At 40.7% G+C, this 12,500-nt stretch overlaps 1 protein-coding gene across 1 annotated transcript in view; it reads right to left on the reverse strand.

The window, feature by feature from the left end:
• inppl1a (inositol polyphosphate phosphatase-like 1a) overlaps positions 1-12,500 on the reverse strand; it is a 48,028-nt gene that overhangs the window by 18,310 nt on the left and 17,218 nt on the right. Inside the window, 5 exon segments of the mRNA XM_042062946.1 lie at positions 1,754-1,860; positions 5,296-5,446; positions 6,778-6,876; positions 7,336-7,425; positions 10,258-10,348. Of these exon segments, the coding sequence (XP_041918880.1) occupies positions 1,754-1,860; positions 5,296-5,446; positions 6,778-6,876; positions 7,336-7,425; positions 10,258-10,348 (538 nt within the window).

The following is a 12,500-nucleotide window of genomic DNA, read 5'->3' on the forward strand; positions in this document are numbered from 1 at the left end:
CACTACACTTTCCTACAGCCAAGCACTCACACACACACACACACACACACACACACACACACACACACACACACACACACACACACACACACACACACACACACAAACACTACACTTTCCTACAGCCAAGCACTCCCACACACACAGGCACATCTTTTATGTGTTGGCTAATGTGAAAATTAACAAATAGCCTAAAGACGTTGTGATTTGCAGACAATGTAGACAATGAGCAGCTTGAGTGTACATCTGGTAACGCTGCACCCTGACCAGCTAGGCAGGTGAACAGTCCGAGGGCGCTAACTAGCCTGTTAGTCCGAGGGCCGCTAACTAGCCTGTTAGTCCGAGGGCCGCTAACTAGCCTGTTAGTCTAATAACTCTTATTTGCCTCCCTTCTCTCTGTCCAGTGCAATAGCAGAGAGGATTTGGCACATTTTTCATGGGCGCAATCCACATACTCAGCTCTGCTGCTCATCCCACAAGTGAATGTTCCTTACAAATGGGGCACTAAACAGGCTTTCCAATGGTATAAGATTTATTGCCAAAAAGCATTGTTACCACAGAGAAATAATCTACCAAATACAAATGTCCTTACTTTTTGTGCTAAGTTTACATACCAATATTCCCCATTATATATACCAAACTTCTACTGCTCTATCTACTGCACATATCTGTCTATACTGTAATACACTGCACATATACTTACTGCTCTTATAAAGCTACTGTTAATACACTGCACAGATACTTACTGCTCTTATAATGCTACTGTTAATAGACTGCACATATACTTACTGCTCTTATAATGCTACTGTTAATAGACTGCACACATACTTACTGCTCTTATAATGCTACTGTTAATACACTGCACATATACTTACTGCTCTTATAATGCTACTGTTAATATACTGCACATATACTTACTGCTCTTATAATGCTACTGTTAATATACTGCACATATACTTACTTACTGCTCTTATAATGCTACTGTTAATATACTGCACATATACTTACTTACTGCTCTTATAATGCTACTGTTAATATACTGCACACATACTTACTTACTGCTCTTATAATGCTACTGTTAATATACTGCACATATACTTACTGCTCCACGGCTGCCCACATGGCGGTAATTCAGGTAATTCAAGGCATCAGCTCAATCTGATATCCATTCAGTACTGACCATCAGCATTGAAAATGAACTCAAACTGATATCCATTCAGTACTGACCATCAGCATTGAAAATGAACTCAAATTGATATCCATTCAGTACTGACCATCAGCATTGAAAATGAACTCAAATTGATATCCATTCAGTACTGACCATCAGCATTGAAAATGAACTCAAACTGATATTCATTCAGTACTGACCACCGCATTGAAAATGAACTCAAGCTGATATCCATTCAGTACTGACCATCAGCATTGAAAATGTACTCAAATTGATATCCATTCAGTACTGACCATCAGCATTGAAAATTAACTCAAACTGACATTCATTCAGTACTGACCATCAGCATTGAAAATTAACTTAAACTGACATTCATTCATACCTGTGTGTGTAAGAGCACAAGCAGTTGAGGTTGAGTGTGTGTGTGTGTTAGTGAGTGTGTTATTGTGTGTGTGTGTGAGTGTGTGTTAGTGAGTGTGTGTGTTAGTGAGTGGGTGTGTGTGTGTGAATGTGTTAGTGTGTGTGAGTGTGTGTTAGTGAGTGTGTTAGTGTGTGTGAGTGTGTTAGTGAGTGTGTGTATCTCACCTTTGCGCTGGCAAATATGAAGTCTTTCCTCTGACTCCTGTCCTTCTCCTTCTCAAAGACGATGCCCAGTTTATTCTGCACCCTCTGGGACTTAATTAGCTGCCGAACTGCACACACACACACACACACCACACACACTCGATATTAACTCATTGGGCTGAACAAACTAAATTCTTAAACTTTACTGTGTGTTTGTGTGTGTGTGTGTTCTCATTCTTGTTGTCTGTGTATGTGTGTCTCTTTATGCACATGTGTGCGTGTTTATGAGTGAGTGAGTGAGTGAGTGAGTGAGTGAGTGTGTCATTTTTAAACTCCAACTGCTAGATAGCTTATGTGGTAACTAATCGTCAGACATTTGATTCTTTACGTGTGTGTGCAGTGTTTCCTCTACGTTGATGCCACGGTAAAATGAATGCAGTCATGTTATCTGAATCAGGGCAGATGCACAATGTAGTTGCGGTTGCTTTTTAAATAATACTGCGGACGTATCCTCCCCTGGCTGCTGCTCACATTGCAATTTAACAATAAGTAAAACTAGTCAGGTTGTTATGGCCCTTCTAATTTCACTCCACATATTACATATTGTATTGATGTAGCCTATTTAAAACATTAACTTTCTTCCCAGTGTTTCCTCTTCAGTTTGTGGCGGTGGCTTCAGAATTAGGGCAGACACACATTATTTTCCAGATGTAACGGATGCCAGCTAGCTTAGCTGTGCTTATGGAACGTTGGTAAACCTCACTCCCCGACGCCTTAAGAGTGCTGCTGGCATGCGAGCCAGTAGCCTGGGCTATTGGCTCAATTGTTAGTGCGCTCGCCTCCCGATCCGAGGTGCTGCTGTTCGCGGGTTCGAGTCTGGGCGTGTGCAGGGCTGAATTCGGCAGGTTCAACACAATGCAGGTTACACAGACGCATAGGCCTAGTTAAATGCGCTCCGCTGGCTGCAGATCATTGCAGTTTAACATTAAACAGCAATGCTAATCCGAGGTACCTGTCTAATTTTATTCAATAAATATATTGTTTTTATAGACGTTAGTAGCATGAGCTATCAAGAACTTCCATGTGTTGTTTGTCATCATTGCAAAAACTACAATTTTTACACAACTTGGTGGAAAGGTGTAGCACAGGCTAAGGAAAACCCATTCATTATTGGAGCTGATCGTATTCAAAGGATTTCCCATATCATAGCCTATTAGCTCGCAACAACAGCAAAAACGAAACATGGAGAGTGGATGTCTCCCCGCGGAGACTCCACTGTTATTAGATGCACACTCAATCGCGATTCGATGCAGAAAAAAAAACAATGTCTTGTAATAACGAAGGTAAATGGGATTAAAACAACGTCTTGTAGTAACGAAGGTAAATGGGATTAAAACAACGTCTTGTAGTAACGAAGGTAAATGGGATTAAAGCAATTTAGCAAATGTGGGGACGCACAAAACTTGGCTATAAACATTTTGTATGCACTTGCGGTGATGGCCTAGTAATGTGAATAGTGGACTATAACCAAAGAAAGCAAATGTGATTTGCACCAAATAATGGCTGTGGGTTGTGTTTCTACAACATCAAAACGTTCAAGCAGTGACATGTGGTTTAATGCATGGGTTAACGTGACAGGTCAGACATGTGGTTTAATGCATGGTGTTAAGACCGCTTGGCTCCAGGCAGACTCAACATAGGGGAGACCACACTTCAGCGCAACGTTTTAAATGATATTTATTAACATAAAAGTAGAGAATGTCAGTTTAGGTACAAAAGTAAAGTGTTGTGCAATGTGTGTCTAGGGGTAGATGAATAAACTAAATATAATATGACGGAGACGCAGAAGGAGGCGAGATCCCCAGAAGGGCAGCGAGTCAAGGCAGCTCCCAACCAGCTCTCCCGTCAGAGCAGGCCAGGGGAATGAGTGAGAGAGCGACATCATGGTTAACGTGACATGTCAGACATGTGGTTTAATGCAGACAGAAGATGGGCCTTAGTTCCCTCTCAAGTCACTTTAAATGGTGTGATTAGCAACTAGAATTAAAAACATTCCCGGGGGGACACCCCGTGTCATTTTTATTATGCTGTAGGTCCAAATGAAGCTATAGGCTATAGATCCTATGAGTCTAAGGCTGTAGGTCCAAATGAAGCTATAGGCTATAGATCCTATGAGTCTAAGGCTATAGGTCCAAATGAAGCTATAGGCTATAGATCCTATGAGTCTAAGGCTATAGGTCCAAATGAAGCTATAGGCTATAGATCCTATGAGTCTAAGGCTATAGGTTCAAATGAAGCTATAGGCTATAGATCCTATGAGTCTAATGCTGTAGGCTCAAATGAAGCTATAGACTATAGATCCTATGAGTCTAAGGCAGTGTTGTGCCAGTTCACAGCTTTTCTGAACTAGTTCAAGTTCAGTTCATACATGCTCAAAGTGAACAGTTCACGTTCAAAGTTCACAATTTTAATTCTGAACTAGTTCAAAGTTCAGTTCATTTTACTTTTTTCGTGAGATATTCAAATAAATACTTTTTTTCACAGTACGAGCTAGACATCACTATACGTTCTTTGAAGCTGCTCATTGTAGACATTTGCTCATGACACTGCAATTGTGGGTTTCTTACCAGGTGATGAAACTTGCAGCAGTACAGACAAGGTAGACCAGTTCTACTTAGTGCAATGAAATCCAGCCCTCGGCGCTCTCGTCGTTGCCTGCTACGCGGCGTTGCTATGGCTACCCCGCTCTGCTGCAATTCATCACGGGTAACGTTGTGCAGAAGCCAGTATGCTATTCAACTATTCTCAGCCGGACACTACGTTGCCCGCAATGCATTGTGCACACAATGTCAAAACCATTTCTGTCTGGTGATACATGATTTAAGTGGCACCAGCAAGAATACAGGAGGGAGGAACTTTCTCTCGTTGCGTTTCAAAAGAGAAAACAGATGTCACTCAGTTTTCAATGGAAAACAAATTCCAACGTTCATTTACAGTGATGTCTGCCGTTCATGACACATAATGTGAACTAATTCACGTTCAAGTTCTTTATTAAAAAATGTGTTGCGTTCAGTTCAACGTTCACGAAAAAATGAGCGTGTTCACTGAACGCGTTCTTTTGAACTCGTTCACGCACAACACTGGTCTAAGGCTATAGGTTCAAATGAAGCTATAGGCTATAGATCCTATGAGTCTAAGGCTGTAGGTTCAAATGAAGCTATAGGCTATAGATCCTATGAGTCTAAGGCTATAGGTTCAAATGAAGCTATAGGCTATAGATCCTATGAGTCTAAGGCTATAGGTTCAAATGAAGCTATAGGCTATAGATCCTATGAGTCTGCTATAGGTTCAAATGAAGCTATAGGCTATAGATCCTATGAGTCTAAGGCTATAGGTTCAAATGAAGCTATAGGCTATAGATCCTATGAGTCTAAGGCGATGGATCCTATGAGTCTAAGCCATAGTAAAAAAAGCCTAATCAGTCAAAGACTGGCTGCCACCACTGCTAAAAAATACTGGTGTGTATGTGTGTGTGTGTGTGTGTGTGTGTGTGAGGAGCTCACTCTTGTCGTGTGTGTAGGTGGTCCAGTCCTCTTGGGAGTCCTTGATCTTCCTGGTGACGACCAGCTTTCCTGCCTCCACATCCACAGAGAGGGTGTGTTTCTGAGACTTGCCCAGCTTCGTGAGGTCCGCCAGGTTCACATCCAGCTTCACCTGCGCGCGCGCACACACACACACACACACACACGCACACACACACGCACACACACTAAAATATACATTTCCTTCTATATATTCACTTGTGTGCACACAGAAACACACACAAAAATGTAAATGTCCTTCACTTGTGTGCACACAGAAACACACACAGACACACACACACACTAAAATGTAAATGTTCTTGACTTGAGTGCACACAATGACAGTCACTCACACACATGAATCGTGCGTTCCATCAGGCTACTCAGCTACGAGGAGAAAGACATTGCCAGGAAATTCCCCTGTGTGTATATTCACTAGAACTAGGCCATTAACTGCACGAGAGTAGACATTAGTTTGTAAACACATTTATTTGATCATCGTGGACTACAGTGGAACGGAACGCACAGGTTTCGTTTGTGCAGGAGAGAGACTGTACGCAACGACTACAGAATTTGTTGCTGGTTACCATGATTACGATGTTTAGCTAATTCACCTACTCAAGACTTCAAGGCCGTCATGGATATGAAACCTTTTCTGAATGAAGCACAATGCTTTACTGATGTTAATGTCTACTTTTAAGCTGACCGATGCTGAATTTAAAGTTGGGAATTGGATTCAAATATTAATAACGTATTCCACCTATGGGACTTTCCATCACTTCAGTGTGTGTGTGTGTGTGTGTGTGTGTTATTGCTGTAGCATATGCTTGCAGGAGAGAGTAAATGAAAGAAAGAGAAATAATGTGTGTGTGTGTATGTGACACTTAAAAACACATTATTGCTGTAGCATAATGCTGAAATGGATATTGTGTGTGTTTGTGGGTGTGTTTGTGTGTATGTGACACTTAAAGGGACACCAGGCAAGCTTGATGCTTTTTCTCTACGAAACTCCCCCTCGCTCGGTCTGAAGCTCTTTTCCTTTTCTTTGCATCTTCCGTCAAGGGTTTTCGCTGCTTCTTCGCCGGCTCTGCCATTATACACACGTTTGCAACAATCTCTAGCGTTTCGTTAGCCTGCCTCTGTGCTGTAAACTGATCCTGCTTCGGTCGGCGGGTACGATACACCGAACTTGCAAGCGGGATATTCTTCTTACAGGCAGTAGGGGCGGGCGAGAGAGTCTTCATTCGCACTGTAATGAGTCATTTAACCATATACCAACTTACAAAGATGATTAATTAACACGAAAACGTTGCCTGGTGTCCCTTTAAAAACACATTATTGCTGTAGCATAATGCTGAAATGTATATTGAGTGAGTGTGTGTGTGTGTGTTTGTGGGTGTGTATGGGTGTCTGTGTGTGTGTGTGTGTGTGTGTGTGTGTGTGTGTGTGTGCGCATGTTAACACCTCAAACGTCTGCACGGGGATGATTTTGCTGTGGCGGGTGTAGACCAGAGGGGGGATGCTGGGGGTGGACGCACTCATGTCCTGCAGGGCCTTCAGAGCCTGAGAGAGAGAGAGAGAGCACTGAATCTGCATTTAGTATGGACGTGTCCGCGTGTGTGTGTCTGCGTGTGTGTGTGTCTGTACGTGTGTGTGTGTGTGTGTGTCTGCCTTTTCCTCTATGGGTGACAGGAGGTCTTTGAGGATGGCTAGTGTTAGTGTGTGTGTTTGTGTGTGTCTGTACGTGTGTGTGTCTGGATGTGTGTGCGTCTGTGTGTGTCTGCCTTTTCCTCTATGAATGACAGGAGGTCTTTGAGGATGGCTAGTGTGTGTGTGTGTGTGTGTGTGTGTGTGTGTACGCACCTTCTTCTCTATGGATGACATGAGGTCTTTGAGGATGGCTAGTGTGTGTATGTGTGTGTGTGTGTGTGTGTGTGTGTGTGCGTGTACCTTCTTCTCTATGGATGACATGAGGTCTTTGAGGATGGCTAGTGTGTGTGTGTGTGTGTGTGTGTACTGTACCTTCTTCTCTATGGATGACAGGAGGTCTTTGAGGATGGCTAGTTTGGTGACCAAGTGCTCTAGTTCCTCATCGCCACCCTGAGACACTGACTAGAGGGAGGAAGATACATATAGATCTTTAACATATATACATATAGATCTTTAACATATATATACATATAGATCTTTAATATAGATCTTTAACATATAGATACACATAGATCTTTAACATATATACATATAGATCTTTAACACTTTTTAATTAAACGTAATTTACATAGCGATCGTACCACACTGAAAGCTAATATTTGGTCACTAGTAACCTACATCTGTCCTCTGTCAAATACAGATGCATTTTCAGCTTTGAACAAAACCGTTCAGGAATTATTACAACAAAAGTGGGACGTGCGTAATGTTTAATTCGTCCCTCCTGGTCGGGACGGTTGAAACAACGTAAGGGGACGAATGAAACATACAGTTTAAGCCATATAAACGTCCAACAACTTCGAAATTTTTACTACATATCATGAATGGTACTCCCAAAAGGTTTTATTTTAGATATATTGTTGCAGGGCTATACGTCTTTGTGCATGTCTGTTAACAACTCATTGCCATCATCATGAAGCGTGTATGAAGCGTTTTTTTAAATATCATGCCCTGTGGATGATTCTGCCATGTTTATAGCTAGAACGGTAAGCTTTCCCATTTATATCATGTTTAGGCGATATTGTTGAAAATGTCGTTTCACTAGGTTTTTACGTGGGTTAGGCCAATGCACATCCAAATAAGTAGGCTAACGACCCACCGGCCGTCAGTCTCCATAGGATGACATGGGGAAACTCGACCCCCTGCCTGGTGGGCCCAAATGTATTTTCATCTTCCTAAAACTGTTTTTCTATGTCTCACCTCCATAAATGATTGTTTAAACACAGATATTTGTGCATTTAATTAAAATACATGGCGGTACTGCCTGGTCGTGACGATTGAAACACGTGTTTCAATCGTCCCGACACAGACATATGTCACTACAGCTTGATTTGCTTTCCATGTAAACAAGCATGGGATATGAAAGTCTGGGATTGTGGAGAACACTAAATGGTCTACTGAATAAGCATTAAGTCAAACCTTTAAATGAAAAACACTCATTGATAATAAAAAAAATGTAACCGCTAATGAAGTTTACTTTTGCGCATCAAAACTCGTTTATCGCCAGTAACTCCGTGATAAAATGACATAGCAGGAAGATATTTGGCTGATAGAAGGAGGTTAACATGCTCTATGTTTTGACCGAAGGACGTCTGTCTATCATCATCACACTCGGAGAAAACTGGATTGTTTCATTCGTCCCGTGTTTCAATTGTCCCGGCTCTCCCCTATATATACATATAGATCTTTAATATAGATCTTTAACATATAGATACACATAGATCTTTAACATATATATACATATAGATCTTTAATATAGATCTTTAACATATATATATATATATATATATATATATATATATATATATATATATATATATATATATATATATATATATATACATACACACATATAGATCTTTAAAAAAGTATGTGAACCCATGCTAAAGTTGACTACAAATAGGAAAAAAAAAAAAAAATCATCTTTTAGAAATTGAGGAAAAAAACAACCTTTAAGGACACCAATTTTCTTTGTGAATGAATAACGTATTGTAAATAAATAAATGTTCTTCCTTAAAATACAGGTGGTCATACATATACATACCCCTGTTACATTCCCATAGAGGCAGGCAGATTTTTATTTTTAAAGGCCAGTTATTTCATGGATCCAGGATACTATGCATCCTGATAAAGTTCCCTTGGCCTTTGGAATTGCAATACCCCCACATCATCACATACCCTTGACCATATCTAGAGATTGGCATGGTTTTATTTCAGTTAGCCTAACAGCTAGTTTGAATTTGCATTGAGAGATGATCATTTGGAAAGTACCCAATGCCATTCTCTAATAAGAGAGTGTTTTCACAACGTTCTTAAGCAACGATGGTTTCAGGAAACAGTCTGCAAATCTTAAGACGTTCGTAAGAGTCGACTTTATGAGCTACTTAGGTTTACGATGCCTTGGGGGAACTGGGCCCAATCTGAGTTTACTATGGTGAATTATCATAGCTAACAGATTAGTTTGGCCACAGCGCTATAGTGAATTATCATAGCTAACAGGTCAGATTAGTTTGGCCACAGCGCTATGGTAAATTATCATATCTAACAGATTAGTTTGGCCACAGCGCTATGGTGAATTATCATAGCTAACAGGTCAGATTAGTTTGGCAATGGCTAGACATGGTGAATTACCGCTAATGTCATAGCTAACAGGTCAGATTAGTTTGGCAATTGCTAGACATTGTGAATTACCACTAATGTCATAGCGAACAGGTCGGATTAGTTTGGCAACAGCGCTAGACATGGTGAATTACCGCTAATATCATAGCTAACAGGTCAGATTAGTTTGGCCACAGCGCTAGACGTGGTGAATTACCGCTAATGTCATAGCTAACAGGTCAGATTAGTACAGTGCTAGACATGGTGAATTACCTCTAATGTCATAGCTAACAGGTCAGATTAGTTTGGCCACAGCGCTAGACATGGTGAATTACCTCTAATGTCATAGCTAACAGGTCAGATTAGTTTGGCAAGTGATAGAAATGGTGAATTACCGCTAATGTCATAGCTAAAAGGTCAGATTAGTCTGGCAAGTGCTAGACATGGTGAATTACCGCCAATGTCATAGCTAACAGGTCAGATTGGCCACAGCGCTAGACATGGTGAATTACCGCTAATGTCATAGCTAAAAGGTCAGATTAGTTTGGCAAGTGCTAGACATGGTGAATTACCGCTAATGTCATAGCTAACAGGTCGGATTAGTTTGGCCAGTGCTCAGTGCACAGTGTGTGTGTGTACCTGTTGGATCATCCTGGACACCATGGATGCACTCTGCTGATCAAACACTTTGGACAGGATCTCCAGGCCAGCCAACACCTTATCCACCTCACTGAGAACGCACACAAGCAGACACACACACACACACACACAATCAACAAACAAGAAACACGAAAATAACACATGCTATATAGCTATTTGCATTACAGTAAGATCATAATAGCTTAGCCCAGCCCAGCCCAGGACTAGGTTTGCATGTGCAAAGTTGATTTCAAAAGTTTAACCTGCACCCTAGGCTGTGCAGTGTGTGCTGTTTACTAAACCAACAGGCTAATGGGGGACAGTGGGGACTAATGGGAACAGTGTTGACATTAGTCTACATGGTAAACTGTGGCCTGTAGGAATACTCCAGATGTGCTCACGTTAGCAACATTGGAAGAAGCACTAATGGAGCCTAGTCAACAGAATTTGAGTTTTCAAATCATATACCATAGTGATAGTGATGCCATAGTGATACCATAGTGAAAGTGATACCATAGTGATAGTGATACCATAGTGATAGTGATACCAAAGTGATACCATAGTGATAATGATACCATAGTGATACCATAATGATACCATAGTGAGGCTTGGGAATCGGTTCCAGGTATCGGTTAGGAATCGGTTCCAAACGTTCCGATCCATTGGAATCGTACACATCCACGTGTTAACGATTCCACTAACGATTCGAATACAAAGCTTTGTTTTAGAAATGTTTACTTTTTTAGAAATTTTAAAGCATTCAACTTCTGTATTGATATTGCACACTTGATATTCATTCTCTAAAACCACTTTAAATTAGACATTTAAAGCCAACAACTCTCAAAGCCGTCCTATAAGTGTTGGTACAGGAATCGATATGGAAATCGATAAGGAATCGCATCGATAAGCAGACTCAACAATGGCATCGATATCGAGTAGAGCCCGACCGATTTATCGGCGGGCCGATATTATCGGCCGATATTAGGCATTTTCCAAACTATCGGTATCGGCATTTATAATGGCCGATAAATGAATATTTTAAAAATAAAATAGAAACGGACGAAACACCCTTCAACCATGTCATGAGTGTTGGCGTTGTATAGTTTGTCCACCAGAGGGCCCTCTACACTGTCCCTGCTGGCAACACTTGTGTATAACGCGCCACACATCCTGCAACCTGCTGATCCAGCCAGAGTCGGGCAGAGAGAACCAGTTATCCGCGAGTGAGATCATCAGTGAAGTGTGTTCATGGTGATTTGGTCACGAGACATACATTGCTTGAATAACAATTAAAAGAACATCCCCATCAGTTCTCTTAACTCAAATAAGCGTGACAAAATTCGGGAAAACAATGTCCAGTTTTGCTGCTGTTAAATAAGCCGAGAGTGAAGCGGAATTAGCTAGTAATTACGTTACGTTGTTACAGTGTAGTCTGTCCTTTTAACTTTTGACAATGTGACTGAAGATGTCTTTCTTTACTAGCGTGACAGTTATAGCAGTGAGACGTATCATCTCTCCCTGGCCTGTTATTTTGAAAGTGTATATTTTACAATTTGCAGTACGACGTTATCCATTGCTAAATTAGGGCTCATCATAGACTAGCTAACCACAAAGCTAGCTAATGTCATGAATATCCGTGGAAGACCGCTAACGTTAACATTAATGAGCTTGGAAACCACAACAAACTTATTCTGCCTAAATAAAGTCATGATTTATAACTAGTATATCTGTAGTTACAGTCCCTGCATTGTAAAATGTAAGTTAGACGTGCGAGGAGTGAACATTTAGACAGAGAAAAAGTATCAAACGTAGCTTGTGCAAAACATAGCTTGTGCATAAAAGTTAGCTTTTCTTGTGTGTGAAATCCAATGACGCCAATGACGAAGTGTGCGTTTCAGACTGTCGTTCAGCCGCAGCATTAACGAGTTACATAATGGATTTAGATCACTAAATAGTAGGTTTTAGAAGGCAGGCAGCAACTGATGATTGAAAATGATTTGATGTAGCTTGATGGAAATAATTTTAAAAGTGCAGGTAAAGGGATAAGCATACTGACATTGTAATTATAAGGTAGCTTATAAGGCAATAGGGACTAATTATTACACACACACACTCAAACATTTAAGAGTGACCTTTATCTTGTTTAATGATAATACAAATGATGATGATAGTAATAATGTCATCATTATTTTTTGGAATTATTAAGTCTTAGTTAGTTAGTATATTTATGAAGCTTACTAAGT

The sequence above is a fragment of the Alosa sapidissima genome, chromosome 15 (assembly GCF_018492685.1).
Source record: "Alosa sapidissima isolate fAloSap1 chromosome 15, fAloSap1.pri, whole genome shotgun sequence".
Lineage (NCBI taxonomy): Eukaryota > Metazoa > Chordata > Actinopteri > Clupeiformes > Clupeidae > Alosa > Alosa sapidissima.